Genomic DNA, 23,930 nt, shown 5'->3' with positions numbered 1-23,930 from the left:
GTGGAGATCCCCTCTCTGAGCAGGTTTGTCTGCCAAGAACGTCTGTCTCACTCAGTTGATCCCATCATCCAATCATTAATCAAGAAGTCAAGGAGTCAAATCGATTAATCAATTCATCACTGTGGCCAGCTTTTATCTATTGAAATTGGCTGCTGTAATGGTGAATTTTCCCTAGTGTGGGATGAACAAAGTCAACTGATCAATCAATCAACCAATCTACCAATCTACATCTATTAAAGATCATGAACCAATAAATGATCAAATGATAATAAACAATAATACTTTAAATTTTTGTATTATAATTTTTAGGGGTGCTGAGATGAAATTTAGGGGTGCTTGAGCGCCCCTAAAAAGGCTCTAAAATCGCTACTGGTGTGACATCATGCAAACTGGAATGACAGGATTGTTCTTTGTCTTTTTTCCTTCAGAGGTCTGTCCAGGATGACAAACGCCGGCCGAGGAAACAAGGGTGAGTTGACGGCCCGTATTTCATCTGGTTTGAACGCCTCTCTGGCAGGGGCTTTGGGAGTCTGGATCTGCTTTGTGCTGGCACTGTGGCCCCGGGTAATGGACGTGGCAGAGGGCCAACATAAGGATAGTGTGTGGTTCTAAACTTAACGGCCTGTAGCGTTACACTATTAAGATGGAATTAATTAGTCTCATCTTTCCCCTCCTTGCTGGGTTTGTTCAGTGAAATTGGACGTTGATAGAAAAGGGTTAAAGTAAGATTTGATGTACAGAATTGAAGTTGTCAAGATGCCAGTCATTGATTATTGCTTCTTATCTGGTGTGGACTACGGGGTAGTGTGCTTAACGTGTGTAGCTGTTGCAACGTGGGATGGGTTGGATACAGTGTGTGTGTGTGTGTGCATGTACATATGTGTCTGTGTGTGTTGGGACAGGCCACAAGGGGAGCATCCCACCTACAGAGGTGATGACAGGTGTTCCCAAAGGCAGGCAGGTAGACAGATAGGTCTCGTGGACAAGCAGGGGGCCAGGTGCTTTGTCATCGCAGTTTGGAGACACACACACACACACACACACTGTGAGCTACTGACAAGATGAGACTCTAAACATCAAGGGTAATAACTCGTCAGCAGATAAATAAAGCCAGCGATGGACAGGAGCAGTTTACATGCATCATTAAGAACGAGAAGGTCAGGAGGAGAGATAGCATTTTCAGCTGGGCCTGACAGCCCAGAGAATGAGGGGGAGAGCGAGGGGGTGGGAGGGAGGGAAGCAGGGGGGCATACAGGCTGGCAAGAGGAGGACAGAGAGCGACACTGTGCCAGTAAGGAAAAGCAATGGTGGAAATCAGCACAGTAAAACACTGTGGGGGGAATAGACAGAGAAAAGCCATGAGGAACGCTGTAAAGTAGAGTAGGAACCTGGGATGGATAAAGCCTCAGATCTGTTGTATTATTTCCTGTCGTAAAGGCGTTCACTAGCCGTGATTCAGGTCAACACTGCAGATCCCCTTTGTTTAGTTTGTGTAACACAGTGACATAATACTGGTGGAACGCTTGGGAGTCTGTAGGCAGTGGGGCTTGCCTGCGCCATAGATTACTGTTTTTCTGTTACGTAACACAGCCAGTACGCCCATGGATAAAAAAGGAGGGATATAAAAAACCTACAGAGGGGGAAATTTCCATCTGAGTTTGTCAGTGAAGGAGGAGGGGAGGCTATGATTTATCAGCTATAAGAGGGTCTATCTGCCACGCCTGGAGAACAAAGGTTGTAAGGTCACGCTTCTCATACACTTCCTCAGCTCATCTCAGGGCTGGCATAGTGAGGTAATGGGAGTCTATATTCACGTTCAGCCTGCTATGAAACGTTATACAACATTCAGTATGGACACTGCTTCAGCTCCCTGTTGGGAACTCCTCAGTGACCTCGTTTAACGGCGCACTAAACACAGCTGAGGGACTACTTCATTGTTTTCCCCTAAGGGAGTTGCATTATGGGTACGTTCACACAAGCCTGTATGGCTGACCCTTTTCCCCTTTTTCTCCCCACCCTCCCTGCTGTCGGTGGCGGCCTAGTCCTGGGAAGCTGCTGGACGTGGATGACCAGTACTACCAGGGCCTCTCCAGCAGTCCCAAGGAGAGACGCGCCTCCACTGCCTCTTCCAGGAAGACGTCTGTGGAGAGGAGGCCTTCGACGGACCGCCGGCGCTCCACCGACAGGAGACCGTCCAGGGACCGGAGGCAGCTGACGGAGCAGAGGCAGGTGGCCGAGAGGAGGCAGTCTATGGAGAGGAGGCTGTCGAGAGAGAGGGCCCTTTCTGAACCCGAGTCCCCCAAACCAGCCAAAGACAAACGGTATATCTTCATTGCACTGGGTGATATAATCAGAGTCTGTGTTTTTTGTTTTGTGTCGTGTGTGTGTGTGGGTGTATACGCTTGCATATACACTACAAAATAAATGGAAATGTATACAGATACTGTTTACCCATTTCGCAGCACCTTTTAGAAGAAAGAAAATCAAGGCCTAACCCTTAAAGCATTTGGTTAAGACAGGAATGATAAATGTGGCCACCACCGCAAATAAAACACAGGATATCTTTCCTCCCTGCTGTATCTTCCTCATCTCTCATTCCCGCTCTCATTCCTCTCCTCCTTCTCTTATTTTCCTCTTTCTTTGTTTTTGTCTTCTCCTTCATTTCCTCCCCCTCTCTGTCTCGTGTTATCTCCCCCCGCCGCGCCGACAGGCACTCCGTTCCCAGAATGCCCTCCACCGAGAGCCAGGCGGAGGACAATCCGTACGACTACCGACGGCTGCTGAGGAAGACCTCCCAGAGACGGAGGCTCATCAAGCATTACTGAACACACGACCTTACCACCTTCCCTCACACACACACACACACACACACACAAGACCTTACCACCCCCCCTCACACACACACACACACACACACACACACACACAAGACCTTACCACCCCCCCTCACACACACACACACACACAAGACCTTACCACGCCCCCTCACACACACACACACACAAGACCTTACCACCCCCCCTCACACACACACACACACACAAGACCTTACCACCCCCCCTCACACACACACACACACACAAGACCTTACCACCCCCCCTCACACACACACACACACACAAGACCTTACCACGCCCCCTCACACACACACACACACACACACACACACAAGACCTTACCACCCCCCCTCACACACACACACACACACACACAAGACCTTACCACGCCCCCTCACACACACACACAAAACCTTACCACCCCCCCTCACACACACACACACACACAAGACCTTACCACCCCCAGCACACACACACACACACAAGACTTTACCACCCCCCCTCACACACACACACACACAAGACTTTACCACCCCCCCTCACACACACACAGCCACCTGACAGAAGTCCTGCAGGCTTCCAGCAGCATCACCCACCGTTTGTCAAAATGTGCCATGATACTTTACAACGACACGATCTGGGATACAGTGATGACCACGGACGTCGACCAAGCTAGGTCAACCAGGCATCTTAAACCTGCTGAATGGTCTCTGAATGGTCTCAGCTCCTTATGTCATTATCAGAAGTATGAAAAATGTCTCAACAGATGGTATGTCATGTTGGAGGGGATACGTATATTTCAGGTACATGGTGTTGGGAACAGGAAACTGTATCAATTAATTTGTAAATACCCTGTGCATTCAGCGTGTATGTGCTGAATGTCTTCCTCTGTCATTAAATCTTACCTTCAAGCCTAACATACTATAGGCTTCTAGTATGTTTCATGAATTTTGTGACAAACTGATTGTACAAGGTCAACTAGAAGTGTGTTGTGGAAGTGAAAGTTAGGCTCTTGGTAAACTGCCTTTCTGTTGTGTGTCAATCCGATGAAAGTTCATCCATCTCACTGTGCTTATGACGTTTTGGTGTGTACAGCATGCTGTACATTAGCTGAAATTGAACAATTTCGTCTAGGCAGCAATTTACCAGATTGGCCCATTAACTTGTAAATGTAAATACTCAAATAATATTAAGGGCTAGGCGACTGCCTATGTCGCCTATAGGAAGGACCGGCACTGAGAGTAGTTGTACAATGTAATAGCATACGAAGTTACTTTACAAATCTAAGCAAGCCATTTGTGTGCATTCATGTATTCAGCATGAAACGTTGTTGTAGAATGACTGTTTAATAAACGCTTTTTAGGTTTAGATAAGGTATCTGTATTGTCGTCTTCTATTACCAATTGCGCTCGCTTGCTTTAATGTGGTTGTTTTGACGTCTTAAACACACAATTTACGGGAATCCAGCTGTTTTCTGTTTTATTTATCAGACCCATGTGATACATGTCTGAATTGTGACGAAGGGGGACATATGAACTGCAGATGGGCCTACTGCAGAGTCCGGCAAAACCATCAATACACAGTAATGTATTTCCCCTTCATATGTTTGTCTGTAAAAGATTGTGACTGTACTTTAGAAAAACCCATCGGCGAGCACCATTTCCTTAAGAGTGAACTGAACTCATAACCTTCAAGTGTGACATTTAAAGGAGAAAAGCCCACAGGGGATGTTACTGAACCGCGTGGTCTCAATGCGCATAACGGCACAAACGAAAGATTTGTCTATCATCCAACATGACCTCAAACACGCCTTTATCCCCTAAGAGCCTCGTTCTTGTCATCTTACTCAAATGTCAATCTTTCCATTAATAACTATAATATTTTATTTCATATATTTAATTGCTGTGTTGATTGTAAGTGTGATTGAATATGTATGTGCCGTTCATGTGGAAATCAAAAGATTGTGGTGTAGCCTGTGTGTGTCTGTTACCTCACCACATTTCTCAGGAATATTTTCCATGATTTCAGACTTAAAACATGTTGATAAATGTATGAGCTATCTTATGTCCTACATTTTATTAATGTTTTGTGGTGACAAGGGAGATATTCTGATGCGGCGGTGAGCGAACGACAGAGAGCACAAATAAATGGACCGCGGATTCTTCCGCCACGCTCTACAGAGTACTCGGCTGGAAATCGCGCGGAGAGAGAGGGACCCAAGCGCTCATACTAATGATGTCTCCACACCGCGTGTTTCCTCAACCGGAGGGGGGCAATTATAGGAGACTGCCAGAAAAGCAAGCGCTGAGTAGATGAATTAGTGTGGCTATACTATACAAAAAAAGTTATTCAGATTGTTTCTTGAGTTGGGATTCACGCGACAGGAGGGGACAACAGTTGGGGGTTAAAGTCACGACTCTCGACGCAACCCACTTCGTCATGATTTGAATCACATTGCGATGTCTAGTGACGTAAAACTATGTTAACTTGAAACTAGGACAAAATCCCCGTTTATTTTTCTTTTATTTCGATATTATTGAAACCATAGGGTAGAGCAGACTTCTCATCTTTCAGTGTTGGAACATTTTTTTTAAATAGGCTAATATATGCACGTTCATTTAAGAGATATATTTTGTGTCCAACAACAATATTTTTCTTCGGTAGAGGTTTAGTCTTCCTCATTCTCTCCCTCTGAATATCCCAGAATATTTCCTTTAGCCTCAGTCAGCAGTGAGTAGTGCGTAGTTGCGCTCTGCACTTAATCGCGTGGAGCTCTGGGTAACCGTTACCAAATTGTCTTGGATAACTGCAGCCGTACATTTGTCTTTGTACCTGTGGACACCTTCGAGCCGAGAACACTCACTGCGAAGTGCTCCGTTTTTGCAGCTTTTCCAGAATTTCTCTTGAATGTACGGGTGGATGTTTTGCAGTCAAGGACTCGAGGGGACAGATTCAGCACCACATCTTTGAATAGCTCCTTTTTTCCCCGTCGGCGAGTTTACCTCCGTCTGGATGGGCACTATTTGTCTTCTTCTCTTGTATAGCTCGTAACTGCTGGCTACTGTTTGCAATGGCATCACACGGATTTTGGTCTCTTGGTGGGGAGAATGCGGGCGACAATACAGGCAATCAAAGCCCCAGTACGAGTGAGTATATTGGGTTTTAAACCCTAAAAATAGAGAACGCAGGTATAGGCTTTACAGCGTTTGCTAGGCTACTTTAAATTATGTTTTACAATATGTTCATTCAGACAACGATAGACGTGTTAAATTTTCATGAAATAGCAAACAGCTGAAATATCAAAAGAAAATCGAGTGTACCCTAACAGCCTGATGATTTATATCATATTGAGCCTATAGCCTAAATGCATGCATCTGTCTATGTTTATCGTGTTTCAGACTCTCGACAGGCTACCATATTAAAGTTAGACAACCTGAACGTGTAGTCTATTATTCATCATTGTTTGACTTGATCCTTTCAGCTAGGGCTTGGTGCCAGGCGGCGGCCCAAAAATTATCCGGATCCGGTGGCATTGGATCGAAATTGTGTGGTAGGTTAGAGGGAAGGCTTTGATATTATTGTAGGGTTATTATTTAGTCGCAAACTAGAAATATTTCAGCATTGTTTTCGTATGATATTCACCCATTTTAATTGTATGATCTGTAAATGATTAAAGCTCTACTCAATGTTGGAGAAGCCGAGAAACCCACCGAACCGTCCGCCAAAGAGCCCGAGACAACGGCTGAAACCTGCGGCTGCAATAAACCGTGTAATTGTTCCAAGGCGGCTGTCGGTTTTTCCGACCTTTACTCAACAGGTACAAACAAGTTTGAGTTCATTTTCAAATTCCAATGCAAAGTATGATACCACAAAATATTTTCAATAGACAATTTCGCAGAAATATTAAAGGTCACCTTCATCCTATATTGCGTGATCAATTTCGTTTAGTAAAAAAAAAAGCTTTTTATCACTCCTCATACATGCCAGAAATCCCAATTTGTATGTTTTTACACCAACTTATTCAAAATGTGCAGCGTACATTTATTTTAGCCCATTTGTGTGGTCTGTTTATCCACTCAAAAAGCGTAGCACAAGGATGCTACATTTTCTGACCGAAAAAAATCACCTTTTTTGCCAAGGTTAAACTCCAAGGCCTAATATCTGAAACTGTCTTTCGTGTTTATCCACAGACCTGCTACCCGCGTTGAATGGGGACACAAAGACAATGACATTTCTTCAAGAAGTTGTGGATATTTTGTTGGCATATATCGTGGAATCTTTTGACAGAGAAACGAAAGTTATTGATTTTCACTATCCCAATGAATTACTTCAGAGGAACAACTGGGAATTGTCGGATGAACCAGAAACACTGGATGATATCTTGATAAGCTGTCGTGCCACACTGAAATACGCGATCAAAACAGGTAGCCTATAAAATGCTAGGCCCAAATCTTTTTATATTTTTTATTGTAAAGGGAAACGTACAATTGTAAATCATTATTATGCACCTGCTTCAATGAAAACATGTATTGATTTACGAGGACTAAATTAACTATATCATTATTTGTTGGTATTTCTAAATGTATTTTATATTTGAAGGGACGAAAATAACAAATTATTGTCAAATTGTTTGATTTGCTTTGATTCCGTTCTCGTTGCTTTCTAGTGTCAAGACTGTAATTTACGATAAGGTGATGTAAACCTGGTATGAGAAGCACCGAGATGATAATCAGTTAAATGGGCCAAGTCCTCCTTATTCCCTAGTGACCGTCTATTTGGAGGAGAAAAGCCATTCCTATTATGGGGCAAATTGAAAATGACACAACCCTAATTCATTCCCACTTCATTGCCTCCACCCAAAATCGATTTAAAAACGAATTTAACTAAAACAGTGTTCCCTGCCAAATATTTGCTGTTTATAATGTTGTAAAATCCTTAAAACAATCAAACCTAACTGTAAAGAGTGGAATATATATGTAAGGATGATGTGGATGATCCTGCTAGGATGATGTGGTAAATCTTAGTTTATATTTCTAACATGCAATGTCAGGCATGAACATCAAGTTCATTAAGACATCCATACACAATCAATATTCAAAGGTGTAAATGTTATTCACCAAAAAAAGGAAATTAACAACATTAACCATATTTTATTTCACACAATTTACCCCTCTGGGTCTTTCTGTCTATAGCTCATCCCAGGTACTTCAATCAGCTCTCTACAGGATTAGACATGGTTGGGCTAGCAGCAGACTGGCTTACGTCCACCGCCAATACCAATATGTGAGTATCTTTTCCTACATTATAAATCACTGATCGTATTTAACATCTACTTCCTTTCCACATGCATTTCCCCATGTTTGCTTAAAATGATAGCAATGGGTGCAAATGAAAATTATGCTTTTAACTGAAAATTAGGACTCAATACTACATAAGTTTAACCCACACCTCCCTCTTTCCTATGTCCCTGTGGTGATTCAAGGAGATAAATTAGCTGTGGAATAAAATTTCTCTTCATTCAGGCTTATCCACAGTTAATTTGAGGGTTAGCTGGGGAAGATAATGGACCCTAAGTCAAGGATGAGTCATAGAAAGAGGACTGGGAATCTGCCAGCTGCATAACATTCAGTTCATATTAACAACCATGCTTATTTATGTAATTATTGCTCTTTCAATAAATATGACAAAATCTTCTACTTGAAAGGAAAAATAAACTCACAGTATGCTAACACAAATGCCCCCAATTCTCTCTAATGAACACATAATATATGTAGTAATTTGCAACGAAAGTATGACAAAGTATTACATATTACATTGTGTGATATGTGAAATAAAATAATTTGACCTCCATAAATACCCCTTATACATTGAATAACTTCACAGGAAGGAGAAAAAAAAGGCCACCCTGCCTTAGAAAAGTTTCTTAAGTCTTGTCCCTCATGTCTTAACCCTGGATCAACCTTTTCAATGACAAACAGACCTGCTCAGGAAAAGCTGTTGCAAAACAGTTTCTGTGACGTCTGACCATTTCTTTCTATTTTTTGAGACACATCCTTATTTGCGTAACCTTGAACATGTGATGCCACTTGCGCAATCCAGGTTCACCTATGAGGTGGCTCCTGTCTTTGTGCTGCTGGAATACGTCACACTGAAGAAGATGAGGGAGATCATTGGCTGGCAGGATGGACGAGGGGATGGCATCTTCTCTCCTGGTGAGTGAATGTTGCCTTTCAGTTCCCCCCTACACCTTCGGTGAAAATGGTCTGGTCCATTTACTGGTCCGTGTCAATTTGCATTTTGATGATATAATGGAACACTTTCCACAGCTTATTAGCATATCTTTTTTTTTGTGGCAACCTCCAGCAACCTCTCATATGGTCCCTCGAGGAGTTCTGGTTGACATGCAATAATCACCAATCAGAGGAGAAGAGAACAATGAATGATAAGATTCATGAGATTCCAGGCGTTCATATTGAAAGCAGTGGCTGACAGCACAACTATGCATTGCAATGAATTATTTTTTATATATATATGTTTTTTAAGCCTTTATCGATAGAGACTGTGATAGGAAAGGCAGGGAGAAGATAGGGGAAGACATGCAGGAAATGGCCTGGACTCGTTTTAAACCCAGACTCCTGTAGAAAAGCCTTTGCATGTGTTGAAAGACATTTAGCATTTCCCTGACTTTGAACACGCTGTGAAAGTGCTCAATGGCCTTGTTTATCAATAAGAACCCAAGCATGGCAATTTTCACATTTGCTATGTGTGATTACTTTTCAAAAGGGGAGTGCGGGGCGATATTTCTCCCGCAAGTGAACAATCTACGGACGCCAGCTGAAGTGATTGAGAACTGTGGGTATCTTCTGTCCTCCAGGTGGTGCTATTTCCAACATGTACGCCATGCTGCTAGCTCGCTTCAAGATGTTTCCTGAAGTGAAGGAGAAAGGAATGTCATCGGTCCCCAGACTGGTGGCCTTCACGTCCGAACATGTAGGCTCCTCACCCCATCCCTACTTTCCATCAAGGCTTCTTGCCTTTTTAAAATAAACGTTTTGCTAAGTTAGCTGTTTGCTCAATTTGTTAAGTAGGAGTACATTAGTTAATTGATTAATTGGTAACATTTTGAAATACACAACTATGCATCTACTGCACTGATGGATTTTGTAGAATCAGGGCTGAGTTTGATGCAGTTGTCTTAGTGGCGTCTGCCACTTGTTTGTAGGTAGGAAATGTCACTTTCCTTCTCACACCAAGTGTCGTTGACATTATGTGTGGCACATTGCAAGGATGCTAGGTGATATTTCACCCCCTGCAGCAGTTCGGAGGATTTGAAGGATTTGATTTGAAAGCTGCAGGACGCAACAGTCCAAATGGTATTTCGTCCCAAAAGCCCTGGCTTTTTTAGAGCATTCAACATTCAAATTGTTTTTATTGCAGAAATCTCCTTTGTCCTCAACTTCTTTACTAAGCTATAAAATATATATATTTTTACGAAAACAAGACAGGCTGTTAAATGCTACTACTGATGTACCTGTAGGCTTATTAAAAGGTTATCCCTTCTAAATGTTCTCGTCTTTGGATTTCAGAGCCATTTCTCGATCAAAAAGGGTGCCGCGGCCTTAGGCATTGGAACGGAGAGTGTCATCTGCATCAAAGTGGATGAAAGGTACAGAACCCCTGTGTGCTTAGACTGAAGCTTGCTCAAGGATCAAACTGTACATGCTGCTCTGATGAGCATGCATGATGGCAAAAGTATTGCGGCAATAAACTGTGTTTTTTTTCTTCTTTTTCTCCCTCCTACCCGCAGTGGTAAAATGATCCCAGCTGACCTTGAAAGGAGAATACTAGAAGCCAAACAGAAGGTAAAATCCTATGACAGATCCCTACCTCCATCATGACACAGACGAGACGTCAGCTTTACCTATTTATGTACTGTATGTAATCGAATATGATCATGGAGATCATTCTAGAATTGTGGGACGGAATTGCACAGTAGCAAGCAGCAGGAATGAATGAAAACCTGTATTGTCGATGACATTCAAAGTGTGGACTGCTGACCAGTTCATGATCTCGTTCCCGTCCCTCCAGGACTTTGTGCCGTTCTTTGTGAGTGCCACTGCTGGCACCACGGTGTACGGAGCCTTCGACCCTCTTATCCCCATCTCGGACATCTGCAAGAAGTACAACGTCTGGATGCACGTGGATGTGAGTAACAACACCACTTCTTTTTGAAGAGCTTGTTTTGTTTGTAAGTAAAGTCTGACAGGAGATATATAATATATATATATATAGAGGGAGGGGGGGGGGGGGTGAAGACATGCAGCAAAGGGCCAAGGCCAGATTCAAAACCCAGGCCGCTTCAGGACGAGAATAGCTTAGCTGTTTCGTTAGCATAGGAGGAAACATCTCCTTCTGGAGACCATGTTGAACTCCGCCTACCATTACCTCTGTAAATTGTAAATCGTTAGCTTTTTCGCCACAGGTGTTTCAGTGCAGACAGGAAAATGGCATCGCTTTCTACCAGGCGGCTGAGTTTGATAAATGTTCCATATCTATCTGGATCCCCCTCCGCAGCCTGTAGCTGACCTAGATAGGAGCCAACCATTTCCTCTCACACAGATTAAGGAAACTGGAGCAGAGGCTGTAAATCATCTTCTCCCCTGACTTCCCCATCATGGCCTTCCCAGACTGAAGGTCTCTATCTGTTAATGGAGGTGATTCAGGCGTGACACGCAACAGGGACACCTCTATTAAGACACAGAGAGGAATGCAACAGAGAGGACAGTGTGACAAAACATAAATACCCTGTCAGATGTTTTTCCTGTGTGGAAGGGAAGAGAGGGATACAAATACTTACGGACGTGGGATGTTTTTTCATGGGTGATTTGTGACTTATACGAACCATATTTCTGTATGATTCATCTATGAGAACCCACATGGACTTGGAACATGTATAGCCTCCAAGAGATACAGGTTTCTAATACTTTAAAGCAGTATTACGAACTACGTTGTCATGTCATGTTGCTGATGTCATTCGTTTCGAATATAGTACAGCACTTCACAAAGGTGTGTCCCAAAGGGGGGTTTTCTGATCTGACTGTGGTTTGATTTCCAGGGTGCATGGGGAGGGAGCCTGCTCATGTCCAGGAGACACAGGTGGAAGCTGGATGGAGTGGACAGGTCAGTTCCACCTCTCAACAGCTCCTCAACATTTATTTAATCCAGCCTGCCTGTGTCCAGTGTGCTTGTATGTAATCTGATGCATCTGCTTCTGTCCAATCCCAGGGCCAACTCGGTCACATGGAACCCTCACAAGATGATGTCAGTTCCTCTCCAGTGCTCTGCCTTGCTGGTTAGGGAGGAGGTAAAAACATTGTTCTCATTTATTGTGAAAATTCAAAAAGGTTTGTGAACTTGGTCATTATTTGGAGGGCTACATCGTAAAAGAGTGTCATGAATTGAGGTTCAACATACTATATGATCGGTCTGTGCAACATATGCCGCTTAATCCTGGCCGTCTGATCGGATCTTGTATGCCTTGTGTCCCCCCAGGGTTTGATGCAGAACTGCAACCAGATGCATGCCTGCTACCTGTTCCAGCAGGACAAGCACTATGACCTGTCCTACGACACTGGGGACAAGGCCTTGCAGTGTGGTCGCCATGTGGACATCTTCAAGCTCTGGCTCATGTGGAGAGCTAAGGTGAGGGGTTCCCCTGGCTCTCCTGTCAGTGATTCAATGTTTGGACAGTTTGTAAAAGGGAACATCTTAACATGTGCCACCTGGGTGTACAACTTGAATGTCAAGCCTATGCTACATGGTTTTCCTATCAAATGAAGATGCCTAAACTTACTGTTTGAATTTGAGTACTCCCAGAGTAGCATGTTTATGGTAGGATGAAGTCTTATGTTCACTTCCTATTTTCATTAAAAAAGGCTCTTGTGAAATAGTGTGCTTGCGCGTTCCAGGCAAAGAGCACTCAGTCCTAACACTACCTGACAATGAGGCCTGTCTGTGAGGCCTTTTCCAGGCAGGAGGTGGCTGGTCTTACCCCTGCAGCCTGACAGCTGAGGGCCAGGGGGTAATAGCTAATCAAAGTGCTACAATGGGGAATTGACAGCCCCTACATCACAAAGACACAGGTGCAGCCTTGCTTTTGGGGGAGGTGAGGGGGACATATTTTGTACAAAGGGTTGCAGGAGTGTACAAAAAATGTTGCTGGAGTGTACAAAACATGTAATGGTTTAATTTAACGTAAAATGACTTAGAAGGTATTAATTTTCTCTGGATTTCAAATGAACCACAGTGTACTTATATTCAAATACTGTTTCATATTGGATATCACTATGTATTTTTCAGCTTAATTTCAAATCTACAAATATGGGATATGGCTATGCCATTTGCCAGTTGTGTTGGTTTTATTTTATGGTAATTTAGACCTTCTCAACTCAATTTCTCAACACAATAGGCGTATGATGGAATGCATTATTAAAAAGTGATTCTATTGTCAATATGATGCATCACAGAAGTATCTTCAGCCAAATGCAGGGGCCAAAACAGGACGGAAGTGGCATCATAGATACATACAGTATCATACATACATACAGTATATGTATTTTTTTCAAAAAGTGTCGATTGACCTCTCTCTCTCTCTCTTGATATAGACCACAAGTCATCATGCAGTTAAACCAGTCACAGTAAATCAGTACTGCCTTCACCTTGTGAGCACCTTGGTGCTAACAGTGTTTTCTCTTGGATTGGCAGGGCACCATTGGGTTTGAGTCCCAGATTGACATGTGTCTGGAGCTGTCCGAATACCTGTACAACAAGATCAAAGACAGAGAAGGATACGAGATGGTCTTTGATGGAAAAGTAAGTTCACCTCTTTTTTTACTTTGTTTAGGCAATACTCTACATGGAAGATACAAAAATGACCTGCAACTGACATAATATACTCAATATAGTATGTCACTTACATATGTCCTTATTATTGGGAAATTTTGTGTCATTCATGGTCCACTTGATTGACAGGAAGTAAACCAGTTCTTTGTGTTGGATGAATGCTTCATCCATTGCATGCCTTGCCAGGATAATATGCCTGCTATCATGTTTAATGGATAGCATATAATAGACTGTGTAATTGCTCATATACATATGAATAGTCCTGTTTCTGAAATGTCCCCCACTGAATCTCCCCCCCCCACAATGGCAAACATTTATCTTTGGCTTAGATATTATGTTATGAGGCCAAGCACCTCTGTGAATGTAGAACTTGGACAGAGTTATGTAGAATGACTACTAAGTGTGTTTTATGGGTATGTTTTTATGAAAACATTTTTTATCTCAGCCAAAAACAAGGACCATGAAAGAGACATGCTGTGTAACAATCCTCGGGGCATTGACTTACTGCTTAGTTAGCCTTGTCTTTAAGAGAGTCACATTTGGTAGAGTCATCCATGACTCAACACAGGCTGTGCAAATGAGTGTCCTATACATGGCTAGTCAGCCATGTATACTGAAGGTTTTTCCCTTTTGCTAATTCCAGCCTTTTCTCCCAGAATAGAGAGTTAAGAGGCATTCTGGCATACTAGCCAGACCACCTGAAACAGCAAATGGAGTTATGTGTTCAGGGTGTGATTTTTTCTTTTCAGCAAACAGAAAATACAATGGCTTGAAACACTGGCAGGATTATTTTCAGAGCCTTCCATTCTGTGGTTTTTCGGATCAATTTCTTTTGTTTTCTGTCCTGCTGTGTTTGTGTCTATGTGCGTGGGTGGGGGGTCATGGTTGTGAACGTGTGTGCATTTGTGTGTGTGTGTGGTTAGTAGTGTTTTGATTTTCATGTTTATCCAATACAATTTCTCATCTGTCTACTCTGTGCTTCCTCAGCCCCAGCACACCAACGTGTGTTTCTGGTACCTTCCTCCTGGGATGCGCTTTCTGGAGGACAAGGAGGAGAAAAAGAAACGATTGCACAAGGTACGGAAAAACACAGGGCTGGCCCGTCTGGTCTGAAGTGAAGACCTGTCTGGTGAAGAACAGACAGTCTGGCGTCTGTTCTTCACACCCTCGTGTTGTTTGGCCTTGCAGCTCGTTCACCCCGTGCTCGCCTCGGGAACAAAATGGCTGACGCTTGTTGTCGTTTTGAAGGAAAGTAAAAAATAAAAAAAAATGATGGTAATTGAAATTGTGTGCCCAAGGATTTAGGAACATCATATCTTGGTTGGTTGGTTGGTAAGTGTTTTGCTCAGATATTTTTTCAAATGACAATGGCCTGGGATGGGGGTGACTGAGGTTATGACTTCAGTCATTGGATGTCAGCTGTAACCGTGGCAGCCATTCAGAGGCAGCAATGCTCAGAGCAGCAAAGGCACACTAATCGACAATTAGGAAAAACAGATGGTGTGCGTGCCTGACATACAAAGAGCCTCTCTCTCTCTCTCTCTTTTTTTCCTGCTCTCTTTTCCTCCCTCTTTCTCTCTCAGTTGATTTCTCAATTTTTCTTTGCCTTATTGTTTCTCATTCTCCCACGTCCATCTTTCAAATAAATGTACTTTCTTCCATATTTTCCAATATTCATCTAAACATAGCTTCACTTGTCATAGACTCATCAGCCAGAATGCCTGAGTACAGAGTATTCCATGGACATCAACATAATTAATTATTGCCCTTTGATACCTATTTAGAACAATTAAGACCACAAAGAGAAAAGGTAACACTGCAGGGAAACCTTATATTTATACCCGATATCTTAAATTCTAAATATTCTAAACAGTGAATGAAAAAAAAAGTGTAATTATTGTCAGGGCACTTATATAATCGGGGCAATTTAATGTAAGGTTGATTACTGGTAGTTATTGTTATTCTATATAATTGCAGCAGTACCAACTGAAGCAGGACACCTGCAACAAATTTGGGGTGGAAGGACTGTAATTATATTGTGATGAGAGCTGTAGGCAGCCTTTTGTGCTAGCCAAGCACTGCTGGCCCTGTAAATACAGACTGGGTATCTCAACAGCAGTGGGCTTTGAACAGTGAAAGGACCGAAGTAAACCTTAAATGTTTTTGTTCTGTATGCATAGCCACTCTTAGCAGTATTATAATTTTTTACTTTTAAAAGTTTCTTTGCATGCTTGAACTTAATACCTCAAATATGCTATAAGTCTATTCTACATTATTCGAGACCTTTAGGTTATTAAAGTAATTTATATCCATGAGCTTTGAAGCTAAAGCATTTGTAATTCACTAGCTATATTACTTCTTATCTTTATATTCTTGACTCAAAATGTCACTGTGAGGAAAAAGACATGCTGGTAAAAACTTCACTTTTACATTATAAATAGATGCCTTTCTTATTTTTTATTAAAAGCTAAGTTTCAACTGCATTACTATTTAGTTCCTCAACTGAATTATTTTACATTCTATTTTGAGAAACACTTAAGGTAGATAACACTTAAAGGGTAGCTGTGAGTCATGTCAAGGCCCATGTTGTGGCTGAAATAGTGTTCCTGGTAGAACTGCTCTACAGCCACAGAGTGGTCCTGCCAACAAACATGACAGCAGAGTGTCACTTCCTCTATCGGCTGCAAACTTGTAATTGAATCTGCTTTTAAGCGTCAGGGATGAGATTTCACTCCACCAAAGGGGCCAAGTAGGGAGCAAAATAAATTACTTTCCTTGCAAGATAACCTTTCAACTTTACAATGTCAGCCAGTGCCTGCTGAACCTTCCCTGGCGCTTGATTTAGTCGTCACCCTTGCTGTCACAAGCTGTTTTTTGGTGGCGGGGGGGGACGGTGGAGGGGGGTGGTGGGGGGGGTGGCGGGTGAGGTGTGTGTGTGTGGGGGGGCAGATGGGGGAGTGTAATTGGTGCATCTGTGGATACCGTGGCTGAGGAAGGTGTTTGATCCATTTGAACAAATATGACTTGATTTCCCACAAACCTGGTTCCTAAATAAGGTCAGAAAAGAAATTGCTCTGATTGATTAATCCACAGATTGGTTCATTCATTCATCATAGATGAATCTTAAGTGGAGCTTCAATTAAACAGGTGGTTTGTTCGGAGGATGAATGGTAAAAGTGTGTCGTGTTGTCCAGGTGGCTCCAGTCATCAAGGCCAGGATGATGGAGTACGGGACCACCATGGTCAGCTACCAACCACAGGGGGACAAGGTCAACTTTTTCCGCATGGTCATCTCCAACCCTGCAGCCACCTTCCAGGACATCGACTTTCTAATTGAGGAAATCGAACGGCTTGGGCAGGACCTATAAGACAAATTGTCCCCTCATTTTCCTCTAGGCGGATGAAATGTTTGTCGTGAATGTACTGGTAACTATTTTTCTTTCCTTCAAAGTCCCAAGGTATATATTAAAAAAAAAGTATATTTGAGAAAAAGATCTATAGAAATATCCATATTTATGTATTGTAGCTATGTTGTGGGCCAACTAGGTCTAGAGCTCTGTAAAAGTGCTTCTGTCTGCCTTTCTTAGTATAAAGTAGAGCAATCAATGTAATATTTCTATGTATTTTTGTGATATAAGATGCTAGTGCAATAGGTTGATGAGGAGGAGGTTATTTTCTAATCATTCTCATTTGCCAGATATTGTAAGTGCCAAATGTGGTTGTGTGCTATTGTACTCTACAATGTAGTCGTTTATGTTAAAAAATAACACTTCAGCTTGCCTCAACTCAGTCAACTGCCTTTACATTGCATATTTCAACCCGTAGTCTCAATAGTCTTGGTCTTTTGGCTCTAAAAGAGTGATTTGCTGATACTGTATCAGACGTCTACAAATCCAAATAGATTTTTTCCAGTGTCTGATGTTTCCAAATATGTATAAGTGGAGAACGTAAAATGTTGAATACGGAAAAAAGTGGGATTGTAAGGATAATCATATATGGAAACAAGTCCTTTACAGCAAAAGGTATTTTCACTCGGTCACTTGAGCTCCTGGAGCTCCTGGAGTTCCATGTCCTCAACACACCAGGCATATTCATGTTCTTTATGAATGCACTTTGTGTTGTATGACCTGCTTTTAAAGCCTCAGCTATTATTTAATTGCACTTCGAAGTCTCTAATTGTAGATATAGAATGTGAGCCATAAATTTATGTCAACAGTCAATAAGAAGATATGGAGGTTGACAGGCTCATCATATATTTAAAGACAGCAAAGCTACCCTTTAAGGCAGGGGTCTCCAACCTTCTGGCTGGAGAGCTACCTGCATGTTGGTTTTTGCTCCCACCACACTTATTGGTCCTGGTTTGACACTAATGACCCAATCCACCAACTAATTATTAGAATCAGGTGTGCTAGATTAGGGTTGGAGGGAAAGCTACAGCAGGTAGCTCTCCAGGAGCAGGGTTGGAGACACCTGCTTTAAGGGTTGTGAGTGTTATTGTCATGCTCAAGGGCTGAAGCCTGCAGTAGAAAGTCAAGCTGTCTGAGCCGTCGATTTATAACAAAGAACTTACAGATGGAGGTAAATTACATGCATTTTGTTTACAGTATAGGCTAGACACATCACCAGATTTGCAGCCATACCTGACATCACTTGCACTAAACAGCAGGGGAAAGAAGATCATCCCTTATTACTATAGTTACGGCATCTAATGTATTCATTCTCCAGCAATATTTTGATATGGGTCCAATCTAATGGCTAACAAACAATAAGTAAAGTCTGTTCTTAAGAAAACTTGGGCATTTTGTCTACTAAAAAAGTTTTAAAGTAGTCTGCAAATTGTAGAATCAATAGCAATTGAAAGTAGTCAGTCACAAACATGATTGAAATTGAAGGCCAAAGGCATTTATTTGTCTGTAATGCAAACCCTGTTTTGCCAAGCAGAGGTTTTGTAGCATTGCCATTAGAACACATGTTAGAAAAGCACAATTTGCTCAACATGGTTTATCAGTGTACAATCACTTTAATCATAGACTGTAAATAGAATTTTCAAATGTCATACGTACATATCTGTGTGTGTATACAAATGTGTATATAAGGCATTTAACCAGAGACTATTATGTGAGGTAAAGTTATTAATATTTTCTCTATCCAACAAGGAATATCTGTATTTTCATCCTGTTGGTCAACAATGCTTATTTGTGTGTGTGTGTGTGTGTGTGTGTCCGATACTTGACTTTATTAGTGTAGCCCATACTAGCTACTTCAAAGAAAAATGTGATCAGGGACTGGCTTTAACACTTGGTTAATGAAACTGAATTCACCTTGAAAACTATTTCAGATTCTGACGACTGTGGTATGGATTTCAAATGAATATGCAAAGCCCTTTTCCACACTGAAGCCCTGTGTTCTTTTGTGCACATGTGATACTTGACAGTATGATTTAATGTGTACTTGTGTGTTCTGTAAATGTGTTGCCTTAGTATCGATCGCCAGTATTGTCTAGTTCTCCTCAAAAGCGAGGTTGTGCACTTTAGAGTATACGCATAAGATGATCTAATAACGTGCAATGTCAAATGGTTGTTCATAAGTGGTGAGAAAAAGACACAAAACATAATTAGTTTGAGTGTGTTGCAACTTCTGAGGTTCTGTTGGAGAAGAAAGTCGAGGTTTGATTTTAAACTTCTTGCTTTTGCTGTTTTGTCAATTTTGTAGTTTGTAGATATGATGTAGCTTCTCTATGACCTGTTATTATGACTTCATCGTATATTTACAGAGTCCATCCTAGAGTCTTTCTAAAGTACATTATACAAACCTTCCCTGTTGTAATAGACTAACACACTGTGACACAAACAACAGATGAATCTCACTGTGGTAGTCATGGAAAGTCAGCCATTTTGTTTCTCTTGCTGCTGCTGCTACTATACTAAAACTTGCTTCCTTTGCACGTGCATGCAACGCCTTGCTTCTCCAGCTTGTGAAATACAATCTACAATATATATATACTGTACATTCTATGTAGCTCTTGTTACTAGCTTTAGCTCCCACAATCAATAGCTTAGCTCGTAGTTTAGTGTACTGTCGCTAGCCTTTACAACTGTTCTGTATATTGTCAATGTCCCGTAAAGTTACTGCTTCTCGCTCTGCAAGCATGCTAATCTTGCCTAGCATAATCCTTTATTGGGCTTCTAACTTTCTATCTCTTTCTCTATTGTATCTATCTCTTTCTGCTTGTGTCTGTGGCCCCTCTGACTGTAGTTAACTATATCTAACCTCTGTGTGTAGATCCCAAGCATGCCTTTCTAAACGCTTCTGTATCCTGCTCTATATAAACTCTCTTTGGCTTTCTCTCTTTGGTAGCAAGTCGATCTCGATGACTCTGAGCTTTTCCGTTTTCTTGGCTACCCACTGTTGTTCTGTGCGTCGGTTTGAGAGATTATGTTGACTTGTGTCATGGTGTTATGTTAGTGTTTTGATTTAGTCATGCCCGTTGATTATTTACATCTGATTTTGCAAGACTCTACACTTTGATCCAATATAGTATGAAAACTGTCCAGTTCAACCCTCCTGCTAATCCAGTTTCTCACATGACCTCTTAAGTACGCTGTTCTTTCTCTGTAACAAAGCATGAGCGCCATAAGAAAACAAAATATATTTTTCTTCTGTCTAACCAGTTATTTGTTCATATGGAATATGGAACAACGAATTAACATGTTATGAAAGATTCTAGTCTCTTGTCAAACATCCAATTGTCTTGTGTGTCGCTATCTTGAGGAAATTCAAATAAATATTATTGCCAAAAGTCATTCTCAGTTTTGTATCATTTACTTGTTCAAAAGCAATTGTTAAACGTCATGTAAACAGCAAGCACCTAAATCCTTTCCCAAAGTTTAGACCTAGAGGACTTTTAAACACGCAGTGTTACATAAGCAGAGTCAAATAGTTACATAAACCCACTGGGTTGGATATGGCACTTGTCTATCAGAGGTCCTCAAAGAGCTACCTCTGCATAAACCCACAGACCCCTCACATATCAATATAGCTAATTCCCACATTCACAGTGCCTTTTCACTCCCAAAGTGAGTTCAAGAGGACAGTTTTCTAGGCTGAATGTGGATGTATTCTACTGTAGCTTATATCATGTTTCATATCACAGCCATGCAGGGAAACGGAAGATGTTCATCTGCCACAGACCAATGCTGCTCAGATCTGTTCTCTAGGTGGCACTGCTGCGTCACAAACGATTACGATCTGAACGAAACCACATCAGCTCCATCTAAACCTTCTACTGAAACATTGGTATTTAGGTCATTTAGCATTGCAGCATGATTTTAAATCTATTCTATGATTAAGGTGTGACTTCTGATGCTATTTTGGACAGAACAAAATCATTCGAAGTTGTTGAACATTTCAAAGAATGTGTACTTTGAGCACAGCTTTCCCTACCAAACTTAGAAGGTTTACCAGATGGTTCACCTCCTCTACCCCTCTCGCCTCTTAAAGGAAAAGAGAGGGAGTCTCACAGAGAAAATGTTGCCGTCTGTTTCTAAAGTGTGTTGGCCCACATATGGGTTGTAAGCCTGTTTGTTTACTTAATGATGGAAGCCTTGGTATGATGCCGGCTTCTCGGAAGGTAACTGATGCTTTATGATAAACATTTGGAGACCACATTATCAGTTGGCGCTGACGACACATTGATGGATAAAATGATGTGTTTGTAGAGGTACTTGGACTCAACCCATGATTCTACACAACTATGCGAGGATATTTTCACACAGAGCAAAGCACACTCTAAACCATATGGCTGTTTTTATATAGATATGAGTACTACTCTGGGTCTCAGTGGAGCATCTCTACTTCACACCGATGGATGTTCTTCTTCTAAAGAGCTAATCTCTGTGTGACAGTTGTTATGACATAGTTGCCCTGGTCCATTTCATTAGTGTTTATTCCTGACACGCTATCTGGAAACTTATCGTTTCCTCCTCCAGAGCGCTGTTCTTCATGTGTGAGTGGAGGAGCAGGCTCTTAAGTAGAGGATTTTGGCCTTTGGCCTGGTTTCCTGTCTAAAACATGCCCCTCGCATGTGGCTTACATCACAGTTGTCAAATCCAAAGAAACCTTTGTCTGAACGCGAAAACAGCAAAAGATTAGCATTGGAAATATCATAGACTAACATCTCTACAAATACCGTGCTCCAGTGTGCTTTTATCTAACATCAGTGTATGTGTGTGTGTGTGTTGCAAGCGTGTATGTGTACCCTGAGACTGTGTGTCTGCACTGTGTGTTTTAAGAGTGTGTTTGAGCATGTGTGTGTGCCTTGCTGTATAGATCTAGTAAAGTAAGCCAGATGTGTGTTTCTGGATAGGTAAACTTGTGCAGCAGTACATCTGTCCTTATGTCAACCTAGCCAGTCTGCTTCATCTCCTAATCTCTGGTCACTTATTCTCTCCACAACTCTGCTCACCTGACCTCTGCCCAGTGAAATGTAAGGTAATGGGGTCACTGGTGAAGGGCAAACACAGTTGAGGGCCAGTTTCACCTCTTTATTAGGATTCCTCCTCAAGAGAAAGCCTATTGTGTTTGATGGTATTCTTCTTCTTTTAGTAACATATTTGGCCCAATAACTCAAGATCTCCTTGGTAAAAATGTCAGCCTTCGAGACACGAACATTCATTTGATACTATTTTCTCACGCTGTGAAGTAAAGTATAACTTGTCTCGCTGTATACAATAAATGGACAATATGCAGGCATACTGAGATTATGTTTTTCTCAAATTATACTAAGTTAAATGCCATCATTTTCAAACATGATTTTTGGAGGTTTGTACAGGGTCATGAAAGATGCAGTAGCCTATATTTGCTGCCGTATTCTTCTAGTACGGATGCCCTTGCTGTCAAAGCTAGTAAATGTTTCTTCTTTGCGGGGCCGGATCCAGGGGGGGGGCTGGGGTGGGGTGCGCCCCCCCAGATTTCTGCTGCGCCCCCCCAGATTTCTGTCGCGCCCCCCCCCCAAGCTCCTTCTGACTTCAGCCAAAATGGTTACATGTTGAAGCTATGAAAAAGTATGTCAGTGCTTTCAGTAATATGCTTCTTTTTTTTTACCAGTGATTGTCTGGTTTATAATGGGCAACGTATGTCAGAGCTCCGCATCCACGTTTACCGATAAAAGTTAAATCAACCTCGAATCTCTTGCCACTCACTTGTTCTCGAAGTTATTGTTAATCGGTCTTTTGTGGAGGGCTTTTGACGAATTGTAAAGTGTAGCATTGGTGTTTAATGTTAGACCCTGGAATGTCATACTTCTGTTTCAGTTGTAATCTTTATTTGAGATACACGGATTAAAGACGTTAACAGTGGTCGCTTCTTTTAGCTTCGTTAGCCATTGATTCTTGCGTGCGTGTTTGTACCTACAAAGAAAAACCTTTTATCATGCATCGATTTCTGATCCCAAACCATCTACTACTGCCCCAGCGACAAGGGATATTAAACTCATACTCCAGAGCAGGCAGAGCGTGCTGGTCCGAGTGGAATCACTTCCCTGTCTTTCGGTACCAACGTTACCGCTGCTGGGTGAAGGCGAGCATGGTTTGAATCCAATGCGGCCTGTTCTGCAAACGTACCCAATGCGCATTTTCATCCAAGGTCCTAGGCATCGCTCTCAAACTTGGTTAGAATACTCAGTCAAGCTACATGCATGTTTCTGCTTCCCCTGTCGACAATTTGGAGCCATAAATGATAAAGACATCACCTTCATTGACAAAGTTTTTACCAATTGGAAAACAGCAGCGGTTTATTTTACATAGAGCTCAACAAACTATTTTGCGCTCAAATGAATGCCCAAAAATTGTCGTCAGAATGTGTGACCCACCAAAACAAAAATAATTTTTAAGTATGTGTTTTCCCACAGTAACTGCTTCCCAAAGGTATTGACACTTCTAAAGATGGTTTGGGGTAGTTATGTCATCGATTCACACTAATCTGGAGCCATTTTTTCCGATTTTCGGGATATAGAGTCATCAATGTGTGTTCCCACCCTTACTGCTTCCCAAATGTATTAACACTTCAAAAGATGGTTTGGGGTAGTTATTTTATCATTTCACACTAATCTGGAGCAATTTCTTCGGGATTTAGAGTCATCATAGAGCCAATACCACATAGGTCACCATTTCTGACGGCCGTCAGAATGTGTGA

The 23,930-nt window shown here is 41.9% G+C and overlaps 2 protein-coding genes across 4 annotated transcripts in view; both read left to right on the top strand.

The window, feature by feature from the left end:
- Window positions 1–2,825, top strand: part of myo3a (myosin IIIA) — a 40,507-nt gene extending 37,682 nt beyond the window's left edge. For 2 of the 3 annotated variants that reach the window (XM_084702911.1, XM_084702910.1), the window contains exons 34-36: window positions 429–469; window positions 2,043–2,321; window positions 2,711–2,825. In XM_084702911.1, coding sequence (XP_084559037.1) covers window positions 429–469; window positions 2,043–2,321; window positions 2,711–2,825 — 435 coding nt within the window. The remainder of the gene's footprint in view (window positions 1–428; window positions 470–2,042; window positions 2,322–2,710) is intronic. The other variant, XM_084702912.1, reaches the window with a different exon arrangement.
- Window positions 2,826–5,907: 3,082 nt separating this feature from the next.
- Window positions 5,908–17,378, top strand: gad2 (glutamate decarboxylase 2). The gene is made up of 16 exons (XM_084702601.1): window positions 5,908–5,983; window positions 6,319–6,387; window positions 6,514–6,654; window positions 7,028–7,261; window positions 8,030–8,120; window positions 8,937–9,049; window positions 9,712–9,827; window positions 10,424–10,503; window positions 10,645–10,699; window positions 10,926–11,042; window positions 11,953–12,017; window positions 12,123–12,201; window positions 12,390–12,539; window positions 13,602–13,709; window positions 14,727–14,816; window positions 16,934–17,378. Exons 1-16 carry the CDS (start codon window positions 5,908–5,910, stop codon window positions 17,105–17,107), a joined length of 1,758 nt encoding a protein of 585 aa, XP_084558727.1. The 3' UTR covers window positions 17,108–17,378.
- The last annotated feature ends 6,552 nt before the right edge of the window (window positions 17,379–23,930 follow it).

Source organism: Hypomesus nipponensis, chromosome 8 (assembly GCF_054491055.1).
Source record: "Hypomesus nipponensis isolate SF chromosome 8, ASM5449105v1, whole genome shotgun sequence".
In the NCBI taxonomy this organism is placed as follows: Eukaryota; Metazoa; Chordata; class Actinopteri; order Osmeriformes; family Osmeridae; genus Hypomesus; species Hypomesus nipponensis.
This window is presented reverse-complemented; position numbering and strand designations above follow the sequence as displayed.